The following is a 22,082-nucleotide window of genomic DNA, read 5'->3' as shown; positions in this document are numbered from 1 at the left end:
TAAAACCAATTAAGGAAATTTTAAAAGTAAAAAAATATATAAGACTTTATCATAAGAAAGTGTATTTCACAATTTGGATATAAAAATTTAATAAATTACTTCCATCAATATTACTGTTTATAGAGGAAACTCAAATATGGATAACATTAGAAAAGTTGTATTCCTCAAATAACTGTGTATGGTTGCATGAGTGCACACAGGCATATGCTAAAGAGTAAAAATATATATTTATGTTTTTTAATATACAACTTTGTCATCTCTAGTTCCTCCTACTGTTTCCATTTTAGTTTTTTCCTTGCTTTGTAGAGATAAAGTTCAATGTATTCTTATTTGTAATCTTTATTTTTAAAAATCACAACTCTCTAAGAATCTCCAAAGCTGAAGGTTTTCTGGCAATGTAAATTTATTAACTGTTTTGTTTAAAGATGTTCAGGGCCGGGCGCAGTGGCTCACGCTTGTAATCCCAGCACTTTGGGAGGCCAAGGCGGGTGGATCACGAGGTCAGGAGATCGAGACCACGGTGAAACCCCGTCTCTACTAAAAAATACAAAAAATTAGCCGGGCATGGTGGCGGGCGCCTGTAGTCCCAGCTACTCGGAGAGGCTGAGGCAGGAGAATGGCGTGAACCCGGGAGGCGGAGCTTGCAGTGAGCCGAGATTGCGCCACTGCACTCCAACCTGGGTGACAGAGCGAGACTCTGTCTCAAAAAAAAAAAAAAAAAAAAAAGTTCAGCTCCTTTTGAAAAGAAAATGCAACTGAATTTTGGAAGAATCATTTATAAAATATGCAATACCATTTTGTTGATTTACAAAATAGTGAAATAGAGTAGTAGTGTTTATGTTTATTTACGAAGTAGTGAAATAAATTTAGGACATTCCTAAAAATTTGATTGATGCTAGGAAGAAAGAGAAGAAAACATCCTGCCATACTGAGGTTTTGTTTGTTTTTCAGGAAGGGAAGGAATTCAACATAGGCTTCATCACAAAAGAAGTTCAGTTTAGTCATTCTACGGTATACAAAAATATTTGCAAATTCTGACAGAGTTATATTTTAAATAGTACACTATCATAGTTTAACTAAACAAAATTATAATGCACCAACACTAATCTCAAGTATATTTCTGCTTCATAAATTTCTTAATTTCATAACATTGTACCATCCTGCTGTGCTCCAAAATTAGTATTCATATTATATTCATATTCATAAAACACTTTTATTTTCAATGTAAAATTACTTAAATGAATTTATAATAATAGCATTCACCACATCTCAGATGTACAGCCTTTACAGAAAGCAATACAAAAAACAATAGTGAAGCAACATTTTAAAAAATGTCTAGGAGTATATGAAGGATTTTATATCAAGCTCTCCTTCAAGTTTCAGGCCTTTAGAAAAAGCTATTTTAAACATGTAAGAACTCAAGGAATATTGTTTCCATAGGCTATTCCTGAGGACTCTACTAGAGTACAAGCTTTGTATGACCACAAGAATGACTGAGGAAACTGCAGCCAAAAGATGGATGGCAACCAGTGAGCATATGTATTAAATATATTTGTTATAAATGAATAAATGAATTTAGATCAATTTAATATATATACTTATAAATTTAGGTCAATTTAATATATACATATATTAATAAATAATTTCTATAATAAATATACTTAAACTATAAATGTATAATAAAGCTGGGCTTAAGGGTGGAAGACTATTATATAAATGCTACCTTTACTGACTAATATGGCTTCGCTCCGTCCCCGCCCAAATCTCACCCTGAATTGTAATAATCCCCACATATCAACGGTGGGGCAAGTGGAGATAATTGAATCATGGAGGCAGTTTTCCCCATACTGTTCTTGTGGTAGTGAATAAGTGTCACGAGATCTGATGGTTTTATAAATGGGAGTTCCCCTGCACAAGGTCTCTTGCCTGCTGCCATCATGTAAGAGGTGACTTTGCTCCTCATTCACTTTCAGCCATGATGGTGAGGCCTCCCCAGCCATGTGGAAGTGCGAGTCAATTAAACCTCTTTCCTTTATAAATTACCCAGTCTCAGGTATGTCTTTATTAGCAGCATGAGAACAGACTAATACACTGACAAAGTAAAAAAAAAAAATTAGAGAAGATGGAAGAAATAAAAATAATCTAATAATCTCATTGATTGTCCTGTAAAAAGCAGTTAAAGGTCACTCAGTTAAAGCTGACAAACTGAACAGTAGAAGCCAAAGAAAAGAAAGAGGTAATTATATAAAGATATTAATACACAGAAAACCACTGAAACAAAAATTCAAAAGTTCCTATATACCAAAACAAAGACAATTAAAATAAACAAAATAAAACAAAAATTGGTTGACATCATTTGTTGCAGTCTTCTATTTAAGTCTCTTTTCTCTTTGTCTTTGTGGATTCATATACTTTTTTTTATTCCTACACTATAATTTTGGTGGAATCTGAGGAGAAAATGGCAATAAATGTATGTGTTCAATATGACATGGCTTACCAAAATAAAGTCATTTTTTAAGCCCTGAGGTTGGAACTTCCTGCTGTATGTAGGTCATCCGGTTAGGTCTATAATCCTACATGGTATTCCAGATTCACTGCTCATCACTGGATATGCTATGTCTCTGGCTTGGGAGGCTGGATGGATGATGGTACATAAATTGGTGGTTTACCTATTTCTATCCAGCTTCCAGTGGTCCTTCTCTGCAAATAAGTGTTGCAAGTTCTTTGTCTAGTCAACACAATCCACAACAATCTGTATCTAATTTGATTATTTAATCTAATTTTATGCATAAAATTTTTCTGCTATAAATTTTTGTTGTTTTTTGTTTTTGTTTTGGAGATGGAGACTCACTCTGGTGCCCAGGCTGGAGTGCAATGGTGCTCCGCCTCCCGGGTTCAAGCCATTCGCCTGCCTCAGCCTCCCAAGTAGCCGGTATTACAGGCACCCACCACCCACCCCTCCCCAGCTAATTTTTGTATTTTTAGTAGAGATGGGGTTTCACCATGTTGGTCAGGCTGGTCTTGAACTCCTGACCTCATGGATCCACCCGCTTCGGTATCCCAAAATGCTGGGATTACAGATGTGAGCCACTGTCCCCAGCCTTTCTGCTGTAATATTTAAGAGCTGTGTTGCCACTGGAAATTTCAAAATACTTAAATAGTCTAGGCCTCAGATTCCCATGATATGGAAATAATATGGAAATGTACATAAAATATAAACGTACTGCTTTATGAATCATAAAGTAAACATCTATGATCTAAAGAAATGGAATATGCCAGTGCCTCAGAATCATTCCTCTTTCCTACCACAATCTCTCACCTCCCCATAAGAAGTAACCATAGCCTATTTTTTGTAGTAATAATTTCTTAATTTTTCTATATGGGTTTACCATGATAGTATGTATTCTTAAATTTAATGGTTTCCTTCTTTCTGAACTTTATGTAAATGTAATTACGCTGAATGCATTTTTTCTTTAGCTTTTTTTACTCAACATTATGCTTGTGAAATTCATCAATTTTTGTTGCATGTATCTAATCATTTGTTCTTAATTTTGTATAGTATTACATTGTATGGTTATAGCACAATTTATGCATACCCTTTATAGTTAATTAATGCTTAGATTATTTCCAGTGTTTGATTTTATAAATAATGCTGTTCTGAACATCTTTGTACATATTTCCTGGGTGTCTTTGTGCGTGCATTAATATACATGTAAAGGTGTAGCATTGCTGGGCCTGAAAGATGTTCATCTTCATCGTTATGAGAAGGTGCCAAAATTTGCCAAAGTATTTTTACCAATTAACATGAACCAGTAGTTGTACTTTCTTGGAAACACTTAAAGTACAATATTTTCAACTTCAGCCAAACATAAATGTATGGTGGTATCTTAAAGCACATTTTTTCCAACTTATTAATAATGAGACAAGCATCTGATCATATGTTTGATGGTGATTAAAATTTTATTTCCCCTACTGATGTATATTACTGTTATGTAAATGTTCTTTGTACAGTGTTGATACAAATGTCTATCAGTTACGAATAATTTAGCTCACTCCGTAGTTTGTTTTTTTAGATTCTCATCCATTGATGAAAAAGTTCTTAATTGCAATATCATACTTTATATATTACTTAGTGATTTTTGTTTTCTTTATTCTGTTTCAAAAATCATTCTCCAGTGAAATGTTCTTGTATGTCATCTTTCAGAAGTTTGTTTTTCATTTTATTTTGTGTTGCTTTTACTTTCGTATTTATAATCCAATAAGAATCCTTTTTAGGTATGTGGTAAGAGGTATAGGTAATAGTTTGCTCTTTTTTACATATGATTAATTAACCCAGCAAAACTTTTTGAACACTTCATCTCTTTTACTACTGCTCTGCTGTGCCACCTTTACCATGAATAGCATTTCCCTGTAACCAATGTGGTGGAAATGGAGATGTGTCATTAAGAGTTTCCCTTCAAGAATTGTTGCTACGGAGCACTATACAATCTCTGTCAGTTGTATCAGGTTACAATTAGCTTCAGCTGCAGATAGCCACCTTACATAATAGGATACATTACCAAGCTGTTTCACAAGCAATGAGTGATTGTCATGTTGATATAAAGACCCGACCATTTCACTTCACCACAGGACAATGTTTATATTTTTCAGAGCTCCCCAAGGGATTGGCAAGATAATGTTGGGCCTGCATCATAGTTTGAAATCTCCATCTATCCAACCCTGTTTCCACCTCCTTCCTTCTACAGATATTGATTCCTGTAAATATCCTGTCTGCCAAGCATGTCTCAATGTCTGCTTCCACAAAGCCCAACCTGAGACAATTGGTACCATTAGTGGTTTGAAAAAGCATTCAAAATCTCCTGTGACGTTGATTCTAACCAAGGCAGAAGAAGAGAAGCGAGATTTATTTTATTTCCCAAAACAAAAACAAACAGACAAAACGCATGGAACAACAGTTCACAAGACAATGGACATTAGGCAATAAATGACAGTGATCTCTGAGAGACAAGACACAAATGAGAGAGTAATACAATAACCCTAGCTTACAGCCTAGAGAAAGTTTCAAGTTTACAACACAGAGGAACTTAGGCACAGTAGTGGAATGGTTTTCCTGAGTTAAAGAGATAGAGCTGGAGTTCCAAGGAGGCCAAGGTGGATAGAATTTGCAAGGCAGAGTACTGAAAGGTAGAGAGCTGCACAGAGAAAGAATTCCAGGGATCTACAGAGTACCACTTGAGGAGCCGCTGCGTACTGAGCAGCACATGAATTTGAGAAAACTAATCAAAGATGGGAAAAGCATCATCCGAAAAGATTAGAGAAAACCCAAGAGAATTCATATGATGTGACAATATTTTGGTTCCCATCAGTCAGCGTTAACCTCACAATCCATGAGGCGTGAGCTAGAGTACTCTGAAGGTTTTTGTCTCATTAGAAGGCAAAAATACCCACAGATTAACTGTTGCTCTTGTTCTCATTTTCCCTAAAAAAGCTTAGAAGGTATAGCCAAATAATAAAATTTTTAAGTAATTTAACTGCAAGGCACAGCAGATATTCAGCACCCACCAGGTAAATTTCACAATGTCAGGAAGTAAAATTTTAAATAGGTATGTAGAGAAGAAGGAAAATGTGTTCAATAATGAGAAGAAAAATCAAACAACTTAAACCACAGATGGCACAGATAATATAATTAATAGGCTAGGACATTAAAAGAGTTATTATAGCTCTTTTATAGCTCTATACCATATGTTCAAAAAACTAAATCAAAGACAAACATGTCAATTAGACACATATATTTTTTTAAAAACTTCTACAGTCGAAAACTACGATGTAAAATATTGCATGAGATGATGAATTACACATGGTAGAATAAAAGATTAGTAATTAGTATCAACAGAAATCATTGAAAATAAAACAGAGGGAAAAACAAACAAAAAAAAGTAGTGGACAAAATATCAGTAGCAGTGAGAGAACTTCAAAATCCTGATATCTACAATATTGGAGACCTCAAAGGAAATGGAAAACCAGAAAAGATGTTTGAAAAAACAATGGCCAACTTTTTTCCAAATGTGATTAAAACTATAAACATGAAGATCCAAGTATCTCAATCAACCTTGAGCACAAGAAATACGAAGAAAACTACAGCAAGTTTTGTACATCATAATCAAGTTTCTCAAAGCTAGCGATAAAAATAAAATCTTAAAAGCAGTAAAAAAAAAAGACACAGTACAAAAAAAAAAAGACACAGTATAAAAAAAAAAAAGACACAGAGATAAGGAAAACTACCTATTTCTTGTCTAAATGCAAACCAGAAGAGAGTGAGGCAACATTTTTAAAATAATAAAGGAAAAATGTGATACCCTAGAATTATATACCCTGTGGCAATTCAAAAAGACTGGCAAAATAAAGAACTTTTAAGATATAAAAAAGCTGGGGCCAGGCATGGTGGCTCATGCTTGTAATTCCAGCAATTTGTGAGGCTGAGGTGGGAGAATTGCTTGGCCCAGATGTTTGAGTCCAGCCTGGGCAACATGGCAAAAACCCATCTCAAAAAAAAAAAAAAAAAGCCTGGTGTGGTGGTGCATGCCTGTAGTCCCAGTACTTGGGAGGCTGAGGTGGGCGGGTCACTTGAGCCTGGAGACAGAGGTGGCAGTGAGCCAGGATTGCATCACTGCACTGCAGCCTGGGAAATAGAGTGAGACCCTGTCTCTAAAAAGAAAAAAGATATAAAAAAGCTGAAAGATTCTTTCACCACAGAAGGTTACTATGAGAAATGTTGAAGTAGGTACAGAAAGCAGAAGGATAATGATATCACATGAAATCCATACAAGAAAATAAATGAAACACAAAAAGACAAATACTGCATTAACTCACATGTGGAATCGTAAATAGTTGAACTCAGAAGCAATAAGTAGAATGGACAGGGGTGAGAGAAATGGCAAAATGTTCATCAAATGGTGTAAAGTTTCATATATGTAAGATTAATAAATTCTTGGGATGTAATGTACAGGATGGTGGCTATAGTTAACAATATTGTATTGTGTACTTGAAATTTGCTAAGAAAAGTATAAATTGTTATCACAAAAAATGGTAACTATGTAAGGTTATAGATGTATTAAGTCAATGGTGGTAAATATTTACATTTTAAATGTATATTAAAACATTATGTTGTACATTTTAAATATATACAATTATTATTTGTCAATTATACCTCAATAAAGGTAGGGAAAAATGCCTTCAAAGAAAAGTTCAGGCCCAGAGGGCTTCGCTGTGGAATGAAAACAAAACTTTTCAGAAAAATATATATTTTTTTCACAACGTCTTTTAAAATTAAAGATGAGGGAATACTTTCCAACTCATTCTATGTGTCCACTATTACCCTGTTAGGAAAACAAAAAAAAGACATTAATAAGAAAAAAATTACAGATCAATATCCTTCATGACCATAAATTCTATAATTCTTCAGAACATGTTACCAAATCTAATTCAACTATATGTGGAAAAGGCAATATATCATGATCATGTGGAGTTTATCCTAGGAATGTAAGGTAGGCACAACATTCAACATTCAATTAATGTAATTCACCATACTAACAATTAGAAAAGCAAATTCATATGATCATTTCAATATATGCAGAAAAAGCATTTAACAAAATTCAATACTGTTTCATGATAAAGTCTCTCAGCAAACTAGAACTAGAGAAAAATTCTTCAACTTATTAAGGAGTAACTCCTGAAAACCTACAGTAAACATGATATTTAATGGTAAAAGACTGAGTGCTTTTCCTAAGATCAGTAACAAAGCAAGCATAGCAGCCCTCACCACTTCTATTCAACATATAGGTGGAGATTCTAGTCAATGAAATATAGCAAGAAAAGAAATAAAAGACTACAATGGAAAGAAAGAAGTTAAACTGTCTCTATTCTTAGATGACATGATTATCTATTCAAAAAATCCAATGGAGTCTATAAAAAGTAACTGCCCTAATGAGTGAGTTTAGGTTTCAGGATAAAAATAGAAAAATCAATTGTATTTCTATATACAAGCAACAAACAATTGGAAATAGAAATTTCCTGAAGTCCCAGCTGCCCAGGAGGCTATTTAAGTACAGCCTGGGCAACACAGCAAGGCCTCGTCTCTAAATTATTTTTTAATTTAAAAAATTATATCTTTATAATCACATTCAAAGTTTTGGAATATTCAAGAATAAAGCTTACAAAAGATACGCAAAACTAATAAACTGAAAACTTTAAAATGCTAAGAGTAATTAAAGACCACTTAAGTAAGTGGAGAGATACACCATGTTATAGGTGGGAAGTCTTAATATTGTTATGTCAATTCTCCCCAAACTGATTCAAGATTCAACACAATGGCAATCAAATTTCAGCAGGCTTTTTGTGAACAATCAACACATAAGATTTCAGTGACCAATATGGGGGTTTCTCCCAACCACCAAGCAAGCAATCGGTTCTACAAGCAGATTCTAAAATCCACATGAAAAGGCAAGTGAACCTAGAATAGGCAAAACAACTTATAAAGAAGAATGATTTTTAAGGGTTAACATGTGATTCAAAATTTATTATTACTTCATGTCTATCAGAATGGCTAAAATTTTTAAAATACAGTGAGGACATAAAAAGCTGGCAAGGATTTGGAGAAAATAAAGTTCTAACATATTGCTGAGGGGAATATAAATGGTGCAGTATTATGGAAAAGAGTATAGTACTTTCTTAATTAAACATGTAATTCACCATACTAACCATATGACTAACTTACGATATGACCCAGCAATTATACGATTTCATTTATCTTTATTCAAGAGAAATGAAAATTTATGTTCCACAAAAAAACCTGTATATGAGTTGTCTTTTTAAAATGTTGTTACTGATTTTTTTTTTTTTTTAAGACGGAGTCTTGCTCTGTAGCCCAGGCTGGAGTGCAGTGGCGTGATCTTGGCTCACTGCAAGCTCTGCCTCCAGGGTTCACGCCTTTCTCCTGCCTCAGCCTCCCAAGTGGCTGGCACTACAGGCGCCTACCACCACGCCCGACTAATTTTTTTGTATTTTTATTAGAGACGGCGTTTCACCGTGTTGGCCAGGATGGTCTCGATCTCCTGACTTTGTGATCTGCCCACCTCGGCCTCCCAAAGTGCTAGGATTACAGGCGTGAGCCACCGCGCCTGGCCTCTGATTCTTAAGTTTTGTTATGTCATTTCTGTTATTCGAATTCTGATTTGTGCTGTTCTTTTGTGTCTTGAATCATTTTCTTAAAGTTTTTCAGCCCATTTTAAAACATTCTATTAAAGTTGTATTTATTTCTTGAATATGTCTTTCCAGTTATTCTGTAGGATTATTATTCTACTTCTTATTCACATTTTTTTCCCACAGTAGATTCATATGAGATTTGATCTTAATATCTTGTGTCTCTCATTTTCATGTGAAATTATTCTTCCTGGGCTATGTGAAGAGACTTTGATTTAGATACGTTTTATAACTTAAGTTTCCCTTCATCCATTTTTTGTGTGCATTGTTAAAATAATTGACAGTTTGTTTTCTGAAATTCTCCAGTTCTTTCTCTCTAGCGCTGTTATCCGGCCCATCTTATTTTTGCTCTGTCATCCTTACTGTGATTCCACTCCAAGCAGTTCCTCGTTAGATTTGAGCCCTGCCCTGGGAGAAGGCCTGTTGGTTCAGTTTGAAAGTTAATAGGAAATAATCAGTTTCAGCTCCCTGAGGCCTTACTGTGGGTCCCTTGCACTCAGCCACTTTTACAGTGAACTAAACCCATCAGTTGTGTTACATTAGCGTGCTGTGCTTTCTAGTGAATGCATGCTGCCTATTTTGGGGTTCTTCTGGTCTCAGGTCTGTCAGTGCTGTGTTGCTTCCCTCTGCACAGATGCTGATAACACACAAATCTTATGGGTCTTAATGGTTTAACCTCTTCCCCTTGTATTTTGGGGTTCATAAGGATACATCGTCACCTAAGCTTTTGTTTTGCTTTTGTAAATATCATCCATAGGCTTTGGTTTTGGTAACTACCGTGTTCCCATGCAGTGATTTGGAAAAGATCCAAAATCTATACTTCCATTAATGTTATCATATTTCCCAAATCCAAACCCAAACCTTCATTTTTTATGTTTTTTTTCCATTTGATCACTTTAAAGATTTTATTGTATTGTTTTCTGGCTTCCATTGTTCTACTGAAAGCTATGTGAGTTTAGAAGTAGCTTAAAACTTTAAAAACACAAACTGTTTTTCCTCTACTCTCATACTGCAACAATCAACACATAAGATTTCAGTGACCAAATATGGGGGTTTCTCCCAACCACCAAGCAAGCCATCAGCTCTATAGCAGACACCACCTGAGTGCCCTCCAATTCAATTCTGACACTATCTTCCTGTCAGCAGCATCAGATCCCACAGAGACCTGCTTCAAATTGAGCTTCCCACAACACCCTTTTTGGGTTTGATTAATTTTCTAGCATGGCCCACAGAACTCAGAGAAACACTTGTTACCTTTACCAGTTTATTGGACAAAGAAAACAGATGAAGAGATGCACAGGATGAGGTATGGGGGAGGGGGAGGAACTTCAATGAGTGTGTCACTCTCTAGGATACTCCATGTGTTCAGTTATCTAGAAGCTCTCCAAACCCAGTTCTTTTGGGGTTTTATGGAACCTTCATTACATAGGCATGATTGATGAAGCCATTGGACTTTCATGACTGACTTAACCTTCAACCCCTCTATCCTATCTGGAAGTTGGAGATGGGGCTGAAAGTCCCAATCCTCTAATCATGTCTTGTTTTCTTCTATGACCAGCCTTCATCCTGAAGCTACCTAGGGGCTACCAGCCATCAGCAAACTTGTTAGTATACAAAACATCACTTTGGAGATTCCAAAGATTTTAAGAATTACATGCCAGGAAACAGAGACAAAAGCCAAGTATATAATTTACACAATAAAATATATAGTGTGCTATGTTAAACATTAAATAGCAAAGTGCTGACTACCTTAATCACATCATGAATTTAGTGTGGTTCAGGGATATGGATAGACTCACTCCTCCTTTATTGTCAAATGTTTCAAGGATAAGTTTTGTCTTGTGTAAGTGTGTGTGTGTGTGTGTTATGTGTGTGTGCGTTTTCTTTTTTTGTTGTTGTTTTTGAGACAGAGTCTTGCTCTGTCACCCAGGCTGGACTGCAGTGGCGCAATCTCGGCTCACTGCAAGCTCCGCCTCCCGGGTTCACGCCATTCTCCTGCCTCAGCCTCTCCGAGTAGCTGGGACCGCAGGCGCCCGCCACCACGCCCGGCTAATTTTTTTGTATTTTTAGTAGAGTCGGGGTTTCACCGTGGTCTCGATCTCCTGACCTCGTGATCCGCCCGCCTCGGCCTCCCAAAGTGCTGGGATTACAAGCGTGAGCTACCGCGCCCGGCCGTGTGTGTTTTCTTGATCCTTCTTCTAGCAGGACTTTGAATTGCAAGCACTGTGAGACTGAGGGAGATCTTCACTCTACCTTTCTGGTCTAGCTCCCATATTCTTGTGCCACTCTTTCACTTAAAAAATGTCCCTTAGAGAAAATTGAATTGTGTTGTGAGACAAAGTTGCAAATGTAAGAAGCCACGTTTGTTCATTTCTGCTTGCCAGCAAAATTTCACAAAACCCTGACTTTGTAGTGACATGCAGCTCTCCAGAAGGATGATTTGAAGAAAAACAAGGATACAGCACATGGACACTACATCTCTTGCCTGAGTCACTACATTCCTTAAAAGATAAACGACCCTAGTCCTTGCCTTTTCCTACACATAAGACAACTTCTGGCACGGTTAGTGATTATGCCTTTGTAATCCACAACCAGATATACTCTTGCACCTAAACGGTGATGTGATTTTGCTTTAATGTAAGTAACTTCTGAGCATATACTTGTAGCTGGCTGAAGTGCGGCTGCTTGCTGCTCAGAGGCCGAAAACTCAAGAAGTGAGGTGTGGTGAAAGGAAGGCAGTTTTATACATCAAATGCTACCAACTGGGAAATGGCCAGACTCATATCTTTAAAAGACCATTTTAGGTGTTTGGCTGAGGGGAGGGATTTAAAAGTAGAGGCTTGGCATGAGAAACACACAGAAGTAGCACAGGATGCAGGTGTGCAGGTCTTGCTCCAAGTGCTATCTTGAATTATTGTCCACCTGGAGTTCCAGCTGGTACCATGTCAGTTGTAGCCAGGTTGCAGATAATCCATCTTGAGGTAATTTCCAAGTGGAAGAGAATCCCACAACTGGGCTTCCATGCTTGGCTTGTTGTAAAATAAGTCCCTGGAATTTTTAAACAAGCATAGTTAGATAAGTGTGCGTATTTTAAGGGAGTGTCTGGTGGGAAAGAGAGGAGAGTTTCAAAGTACCTTTCAACGCTATATTTTAAAGACTAAGGAAAAATCTTTCTACAGTCTATTTCAGGATTACATCTTAACAGTAGAGAGAAGGGAGAAAAAAGTTTTAAAATGCATTTCATACATACTGAACTTTCACAACCTGTATATAAGTTATGAACTGAAACACTGTTTTGGAGCAGGCTGATAGAATCTCCCCAAAAGACTCCTTTCGGGCTATAATCATCTACAGTCCTCAGTAAGACTTGTGAATAAAACTAACTTTAATTCTTTAAAAGCTTTATTTTTCTTTCTTTAGTCAACAATGTCTTTGGTTTCTCTGGATTTCAGTTTGTCATGCCAGCCCATGTAGCAGTTTTTAGAAAGCTCACTTTGTTTGTTTATTCATTTAGCTAAACCTAGTAGAGCTTTTCTATTTATGGCAAGCTCAGTCTTCATCCAGTGACCTCGAAGAGGAAAGACTGATTAACAATTCAACTAGGAAGAATTCTTCTGTCTTTAAAATTTTATTTAGTTGATATATAAGCTTCTTTGCTTCTACACCTATGCAATGTCTTTAAAAATATAATCTTATGATGTATTTCTTTCTATAGTTGTTGAAATAGAAGAAAAAATAGCTTGCCACTACCTACTATATTTTAATACAAAATAAAATCCTCTATGATCCTATCTTGCTTTTTTTTTTTTTTTTTGGACTGGATCATTCTACTTAATCTGTCAAAGGCTAAGGGATGTTCTAATATAACCCATTATTATTGTATTTCTATCAGTGTTATATATTTATACACATTTTGGTTCACTTTGAATATTATATTATTGAGTATATAACGTTTAATGAGACGGTAAAACATTTTTATCTTGGCTACTGATAGTATAATGCTGCTCTTTTCAGGCTTCCATTGTCAATTGCTACACACGCTGTCTTTTCTCTACAGCTTCTTTTAAGGTCTCTTCTGCTTTTGCTACTTTACAATTTAAAAAATATTGTAATTTTTTTCTTTCTGCTTGAGATTCATTGAGATTCCTAATCTGTACATACTCATCTATCATTTCTGGAAAATTCTTACCCATTATCTTCTTACATACTTTCTCTATTTCACTCTGCCCTGTTCCTTCTCTGATTAGACAAATATTTGACTTTCTCAATCTCCTCTTGTCTTTACCTTTTCTCTGTATTTTCAATTTCTTTTTCTCTCTCTTTTGCATTCTATGTATTTTTTTCAGTTCTATATTCCAGTTCAAAAATCCTTCTTTTGGGTGGGTCTATCAGCTATTAAGCTCATTCATAAACTTTTAACTATATATATTTTTATTTCCGGCTATTTCTGATTCTTTTTCATTTTTGAAGTTTGTTGTTCTTACTTATGTTGTCAGTCCTTTTTATTTCTTTAAATCTATTGTATTTGATAAATTTCAACCCTTTAGAGGTTTAATTCCACTATTGTTTTGTTAGCTTTCGTTCATGGTATTTTATACTTTTTTTTTTTTTTTCACTGAGAGCTCACATTTCCTGCAACTTTATCTGTTGGTATCTTTTGAGGCCTAGGTTGAAGTAGATGCATGTAGAGAAAATGTCAGGCAATTTAAAAAGAGCACTTTACACTAAATTTTTACTTTAGACTTTTAAAAATTTTCTTAACAATCTCTAAGAGTGTGAATCTTGACTACCAACCTGAGTAAAGGTTGGCTTTTTTCCTTCTTTACTTATACCTGAGATGTGAAGCAAGCAATGCTCCTAGTAGTCTTCTGTAGAGGATGAAGGAAAAGCAGCAGAAAAAGCAATGTAGGTTGATTTCTATTTCATTTTTATAGCAGGGATATAGCCCTTTGCTTTCCCAGCTTAATAAAGGAAGGGAGGGCAAATTTTCTCAACAGTTCCACCTCAGGCAGATCCAGGAATGTTTCTCTTTTCTCTTGCTCTTGGTGACAACTTGAGCACAAGATCATTTCAAGATGACAGCCATCCTCAATGTTTCAGCTTTGGAGCTAAAGATTGCACTTTCTCATAGTTTTTGTCCCGAGTATTTCTGACGTTCTTGCGTTGGTGAATGTATAAGAAGTTTTAAAGAATTGTATCCCATGTTTTAAATTGTTTTCCATGGGACAGTTGACCAGGGTACCTAGTCTGAAAAAGTATTGAATACAGAAGCTAGCAACATATATGACATAATAGTTTTGAAAAAGTCTCAAGTATTCAAAGAGGAAACACTAATAACCTATAAACAAAATTTACTCTGGCTTCCAGCTTCTCTTTTGCAATACCAAACATCTCAAAATAGCAGAGTTATACCTAAAGAAGAATTTTGACAGAAAGGGATTTTGACCCAAAATTTGATGTCCAGGTAAGTTGTCATTCAAAAGAGACACCTTAGAACTAAAAGAATTCAGAAAGAACATCACTCTAAAGTTAAGAAACTGATATGAGTAAATTATGGTATGTTGACAGTGGTTATTAAAGCAAATTAAACATATGACTAAGTAGAAGTATTGCAGATATGGTCACAAAACTGAATATAAATTTCAAAAATTATTTCCAAAGGGGATATATAACATGAAAGCTATTAGTTTAATATTAATAATGTTATTTCAATTCTCCTCATTATATTAATAAAATCTAAAAAGAGGAAAGAGCTATCAGAAGAAATATAACATGAATTTCTATTAATCTGTCACTGGGATGACAGTATTATATACATTAATTAAATTTAATCCTCATGAAAACTCAAACAGGTATATTAATTTTCTCTTGCTCCTGTACTAAATTACCTAAATTATAGTGGCTTGAAAACAGACAAATGTATTATTTTACAACTCTGTATGTCAGAAGTCCAACACAGGCCTCACTGGGCTAAAACAAATGTGTCAAAAGGACTATGTTCCTTTTTGGAAGTTAGAGAGGAAAGCGTGTTTCCTTCCCTTTCTAGCTTCTAGAGGCTACCCACCATTATTGGCTTGTAAACCGCTTTCTCCATATTCAAAGTGAGCAACAGTGAATCAAGTCCTTCTCACATCACATCACTCTAACCTCTTCTTGTATAGCCTCTCCTACTTTTCAGGAAGCTTAAGATTACCTTGAGCCCATTTGGATGTTCAGGAAAATCTCTATTTTAATGTCTACTAATTAGCAATCTGAATTCTATCTGCAACCTTATATCCCCTTTGCCATGTAACATAATATTCAGAGTTCTAGGAATTAAGGTATACAAATACTTGGGTAAACCTTATTCTACACATGACAGTCTGGCCCTCTGGCTGCCAAAGATTAATGTTACTCCAAATGTTTGCTCCATTTCAAGGTCCTCAAAATTTCTGAACCCCTTATAGCATCAATTCAAATCCTCAAATCTCATCCAAATCTCATCATCTAAATAATCTAAATTAGGTATGGGTGAGATTCTGGATATGATCTACCTGGTAGCACAATTTTCTTTATGGACCAATAAAACTAAAGAAGTAGACAATATTGAATTCATTTTACAAATAAGACATCAAAAGGAAAATACCTTTCCTAAAACCACATCCTTATTAAGTGTTGGAGATTCTAATCTGTTTTCAACTCAGAAGTTCATAATACTTTTAATCATTTCACTATCTAGAGAACACAAACTTCCTAAATTCTTCATTTTACAATTGGGGAGTTTAGAGGGTATTAATTCACCAGGAAATAAATAAATCAGATATTGGAAAAGACTTTAAATATTTATATCACTCAGAAGTAGTTTAAGTCAAGGATACATATGGATAAGACTAAACTGATGGAACCCATTTTCAGTTGCTTTGGAGAACCTTATGATATTGGTATTGTGGTAGGCTAAATAATGCCCACATACTAATACTTGAAATATATAAATACTATTATACTTAGTTTTTGAAGTATAATTTTGCAAAATAGACTACTTAGTTGATGATCTTATTCTTTTATAACTTTGAATGTGTCATCCTATTTCTGTTTGGACTACAGAGTTTTGGAAATTAAATCATGTGTTAATCTTACAGATAATCCCTTGTATGTGGAGAGCTATTTTTCTCTTACTGCTTTCAAAATTCTGTCAGTATTTTTGGCTTTTGACAATTTTATTATTTTGTATATGTTAATCTCTTTGAGTTTGTCTTACTGGGGGTTCCTGAATTTTTCAGCTGTGTACATTAATGTTTTAATTACATTTGAGAAGTTTTTAGTTATTGTATCTTCAAGTACTGTTTCTTTCCCTTTTTCCTATCTTCTCTTCTCCTGTGACTCTAATATGTGTATGCTGGTAAGCATGATACTGTTCAATTAGTCTCTGAGACTTTATGTATCTTTATTTATTCAGTTTTTTTTCTGTTCCTTAGACTAGATGATGTAAACTGACCTATATTCAAATTCTCTTTTTCTACCAGGACTAATCTTCTATTGAATCCCTATAGTAAATTTTTTAGTTATTATACTTTTCAATTTGAAAATTTTTACTTTTTATTTCTTCATTAGTAATATTTGCTATTAATATTTTTTTAATTTTTTAGAATTAGTTTCTTCTATTTGTTTGAACATATTTACAATAATTGATTTAAAGTCTTTATCTATTATGTCCAATATCTACCTCAGGGACAGTTTATATTGCAGGCTTTTTTTTCTTCCTGTATATAAGCCATTCTTCTTATTTACAAGACTTATAATTTTTGATTGAAAACTGGGTATTTTATATAACATAATGTGGCAACTCTAGAAATCAGATTATCTCCTCCCAGCCTTTCTTTTGATTGCCATTTATTGTTGTTGTTGTTGTTGTTATTTATCTCCTGGACTAATTCTGTAAACTCTTTTTTCCATTATGTGTGGCCACTAAGTCCTCTGTACAGTTAGTTTTGTAGTTAGCTCGTGATTGGACAGAGATTTCCTTATATACCCTGAGTGAATAAGTTGTATATTATCTGTTGAGAGGCTCTTTGTATGTACTGACATGCTCTCAATGTTTTGATAGTTTACAATTCTGCATTAGTCTTCCCTTCCTGCTTCATAGGACCTAAAGTTCAAGCAGAGGTGAGAGGATGGAACTTTCACAGATCATTCTTTTACATGCACACAGCCCTACTTATGGATGTGGCTTTCTTCAAATTCCTTAGGAATATGTCAGTGTTGTTCAAAGATTCTTGTGTTATCTCACTCATAAACTCTTCCATTTACATTTTTATTGGCCAGCTTCTTATTGGCCTCAACTCGTATAGTCTCCTCAGGCAGCTGCCATGTTAAACAATCACTTTTGATTGTTTTCAGCAAATGTCCTAGAGACAAGATTTTTCCCAATCAACAAGCTTTCAGTAAGTCAAAACAATCATAAGCATTAAAAATTGAGCTTTTCCAAGGAGCTGTCAGATGGGTCAATGCTTAGACAATGCCATTCTGCCTCCTCTTGTAGCTTCTAGAATTCCACTTTACATACCTATTGTTGAGAGGCTGCTGGATTTCATACCTACCATTTAGGTATAAAGAAGAGAATGGAAATAGGGAAATTAAAATGTCACACAACTTGTTGTTCTTACCAATATTTAGCACTTTTGTTGAATAAGTGCTCTTTGGATTATTGCATGCCTTCAGCTAATTTTGAGATTTCTGGAAAAATCACATTCATGGAAAACTCCTTTCAATTATTCCTCTTTGCCCTAAGGATAAAAGTCTTTTAATCATCCTTACAGCTGCCTCTCAGGCTGCCTGTGTTGTTGGGCCTCTGTCTATCTTTCCAGCCTCAAATGGTGTTATAGTTTAGATATTCGCCCCATCCAAATCTCATGTTGAAATATAATCCCCAATCTTGAAGGTGAGGCCTGGTGGGAGGTGTTTGGATTATGGGAGTCAATCCTTCATGAATGGCTTGGGCCATTCCCTTGGTGATAGGTGAGCTCTTGCTCTGAGATCTGGTGGTCATTTAAAAGTCTGTGGAACCTCCCCTCCCCAACTCTCTCTCTTTCCCTGCTTTTGCCATGTGAAGTGCAAGCTCCTGCTTTGCCTTCTACCATGAGTAAAACTTCCTGAAGCCTCACCAGAAATTATGTTTCCTGTACAGCTTGCAGAACCATGAGCAAATTAAATCTCTTTTCTTATAAATTACCTAGTCGCAGGCATTTCTTTACAGTAATGCAAAAATGACCTAATACAGAAATTTAGTACTCAGAGTGGAGTATTACTATAAAGATATCTGAAAATGTAGAAACAGCTTGGAAATTGGATAACGGCCAGAGGTTAGGATCATGTGGAGTATGTCTTTCTAGAGAAGACAGGAAGATGACAGTAAGTTTGCAACTTCTTAGAGACTGCTTAAATGATTGTGACTAAAATGCTGATAGTGATATGGAAAATGAAATCCAGGCTGACAAGATCTGAGATGAAAATGAGGAACTTACTGGGAACCAGAGCAAAGGTCACACATGTTATGCCATACGAAAGAGCTTGGCTGCATTCTGTTCATGCCCTGGGTATCTGAGGAAATTTGAACTTGAGAGTAATAACGTAGGGTATTTGACAGAAGAAATTTTTAAGCAGCAAAGTGCTCAAGATGTGGCCTGGCTGTTTCTAACAACTTATGCTTAGTTACAGAAGCAAAGAAATGGCTTAAAGTAGAAATTTATATTTAAACAGGAAACAGAGCATAAAAGTTTGGAAATTTTGCAGCCTAGCCATATGGCAGAGAAAGAAAAAGCTTTTTTGTAGAGAGGAATTCAAGCAGGCTGTAGAGCAACCACCTGCTACATACACTGGCATAACTAAAAGGGATCCAAGTGCTACTATCCAGGACAATGGGGAAAACAACTCAAAGGCATTTCAGAGAACTTCATGGCAGCCCCTCCCATCAGAGGCCTTAGGAGGGAAGAATGGTTTCATGGGCCAAGCCCTTGGCAAACTGCTCTCCCCATATCCCAGCCACTCCAGTTCCAGCTATGGCTCAACAGGGTCCAGGTACAGCTCGAGCTCCCACTTTGGAGGATGCAAGCCATAAGCTTACATGGCTTACACAAGATGTGAATCCTGTGGGTGTACAGAGTGCCAGAGTTGAGGCTTGGAAGCCTCTGTGAGGGTTTGAGAGGATGCATGAAAAAGCCTGGATGTATAGGCAGAAGCCTGCTGCAGGGGCAGAGCCCTCACATACAACTTCTACTAGGGCAATTTGGAGGGAAAAATATGGGGCTGGAGCCTCCACACAAAGTTTCTAATAGGCACTGCCTAGTGGAACTGTGAGAAGGGGGCCACAATCCTTCAGACCTGAGAATGGTAGATCTACTAGCAGCTTGAACTCTGTACCTGGAAAATCCACAGGCACTCAACCCCAGCCCATGAGAGCAGTTGGGGGAGTTGTACTCTGCAAAGGTATAGCGATAGGGCTGCCCAAGGCCTTGGGAGCCCTCCCCTAGCACCAGTGTGCCCTGGATGTGGAACATGGAGTCAAAGGGGACTACATTGGAGCTTTAAGATTTAATGACTGCCGGCTTGGGTTTTGCTTTGCATGGAGCCTACAGCTCCCTTCTTTTAGCCAATTTCTCCCTTTTGGAATGGGAATGTTTACCCAATGCCTATACACCCATTGTATCTTGGAAGTAACTAGCTTGTTTATTTTACAGGCTCATAGGTGGAAGGGATTTGTCTTGTCTCAGATGAAACTTTGGACTTTTGAGTTAAATCTGGCAAAGGTCAAGATTTTGTGGGATTGCTGAGAAAGTATGATTCTATTTTGCAATGTGAGGACATGAGATTTGGGAGGGGCCAGAAGAATTATATAGTTTGGATATTTGTCCCTGCCCAAATCTCATGTTGAAATGTAATCCACAGTCTTGGAGACGGGGCCTGATGGGAGGTGTTTGGGTCATGGGGGTGCATCTCTCATGAATGGCTTGGGCCATCCCCTGGGTGATGAGTGAGCTCCCCAGTTGAGTTCACATGAGATCTGATCATTTAAAAGTGTGTGGCACCTCCCCCACCACTTGCTCCTGCATTTATCATGTGAAGTACAAGCTCTTATTTTGCCTTCTGCCACAAGTTAAAGCTTCCTGAGCCCTTCCTGTACAGCCTGCAGAAATATTAGCCAATTAAACCTCTTTTCTTATAAATTATCCAGTCTTGGGTATCTCTTTATAGCAATGCAAGAATGTCCTAATACATCTGGCATCCCTTCTTTCTGAGCATTGGTTTACCTCAATGACTGTGCTTTCTTTAATGTGATACTATCTTCCATTGCAGGACTTCTGTTTAGACTAACACCTATGCCTGCACCCCAACTCAAGATTAGGCAAATTCCCATCTCTACTAACTTAACATAACGTACTTCCCATTCATAGCAATTATGGCAATTATCAGTGAATTCATAATTGGGAATATTTGATTCACATCCGTCTTTCTTATAAAATTCAAATACAACAAGACAGGTAAAATGTCACTTCAGTTCACCACTGTATCCTGCATCTAATGTACCAACACACATTAACTACTTAATACATGCTGAAATAAATTAAAACCTATATATATATATATATATTTTTTTTAAATCGTGGACAAAATAAAAAAGCAAGCACATATTTCATTTAGAAAATGGAATAAAATAAAAGCAAGGAAGCAGACACAACTGCATACAAAGGGAAAACAAAAGTGAAATAACCAAATAGGACTAAACATCTTAGTTGACCATTTTCATTGCTGAACTTTTGTGAAATTATTATTCAGTGCTTACACTAGACTATATGTTTTACATACATTGTTTAACTTAATCTTCACAGCACTCTGTTATCAATGTTTTACACATAAGAAAACTCAGGCTTATTGACGTTAATTGACTTATAAAACCATCAATAAGTTCTGGGCCACTTTGGCAACTGAACTCTCAAGCATTAATCAGAAATAAAAAAGTTAAGGTTCTCTGCAAAATAAAAAGATTCTCCGACTTCAGTTAAAAAAAGAAAAACAAGATGCAATCTATCTGCTGCTTACAGCAGATATGCCCAAAACAAGATGACACAGGTTAAATATAAATGGATAGGGTGAGGTTTATTAGGCAAAAACAAAGAGAAACACAGCAAAAGTTGAAGCATTAATATCAAGGTAGGTTTCAAGACAAAAATACAAAATGATACAAAGAAGGTCTTTTATATTACATAAACTATGTAAATACAAGAGACATGTACCTTTATAGGATGAATAATATATGTTCAAAATACATAAACCACAAACTGCTCGACACACAATCATAATGGATGAAATTTTCATATCTTTCTAAGGATAAAGTAGATCAAATAAAAATAGTCATTGTTAAGTTGGTTTTTGTCCTCTTCATAATGTTAACTATATCAAAAATGAGTATGTATTTACATTTTCAAAAAATATCTGAGTATAAAATATTAACTTTACTCCTTTAAACTCGTCCTTGTCTTTATACATAGCCATTATTATAAGAGATTAATGGTCTTTTCAAATATTATTTTATACACTTACATGGATACATACATATCATATCTATAATCGTTTTTAAGATAATGGAACTTAATTATTTATTTATATTATTAATTAATTAATTTTTTTGAGATAGAGTTTCACTCTTGTTACCCAGGCTGGAATGCAATGGCGTGATCTCAGCTCATTGAAACCTCTGCCTCCCAGGTTCAACTGATTCTCTTGCCTCAGCCTCCCAAGTAGCTGGGGTTACAGGAATGCGCCACCATACGGGGCTAAATTTTGTATTTTTA

At 35.8% G+C, this 22,082-nt stretch overlaps 1 protein-coding gene across 3 annotated transcripts in view; it reads right to left on the bottom strand.

The window, feature by feature from the left end:
• Positions 1-10,505: 10,505 nt before the first annotated feature.
• The window catches only part of NAALAD2 (N-acetylated alpha-linked acidic dipeptidase 2), a 101,610-nt gene continuing 90,033 nt past the window's right edge, over positions 10,506-22,082 (bottom strand). For 2 of the 3 annotated variants that reach the window (XM_063642027.1, XM_055283241.2), the window contains exon 20: positions 10,506-12,306. In XM_063642027.1, coding sequence (XP_063498097.1) covers positions 12,160-12,306 — 147 coding nt within the window. In that variant the 3' untranslated portion in view covers positions 10,506-12,159. The remainder of the gene's footprint in view (positions 12,307-22,082) is intronic. The other variant, XR_010121541.1, reaches the window with a different exon arrangement.

This window comes from Symphalangus syndactylus, chromosome 6 (genome assembly GCF_028878055.3).
Source record: "Symphalangus syndactylus isolate Jambi chromosome 6, NHGRI_mSymSyn1-v2.1_pri, whole genome shotgun sequence".
Taxonomy (NCBI): Eukaryota; Metazoa; Chordata; class Mammalia; order Primates; family Hylobatidae; genus Symphalangus; species Symphalangus syndactylus.
Note: the sequence above shows the minus strand (reverse complement) of the source record. Positions and strands in the feature narration are given on the sequence as shown.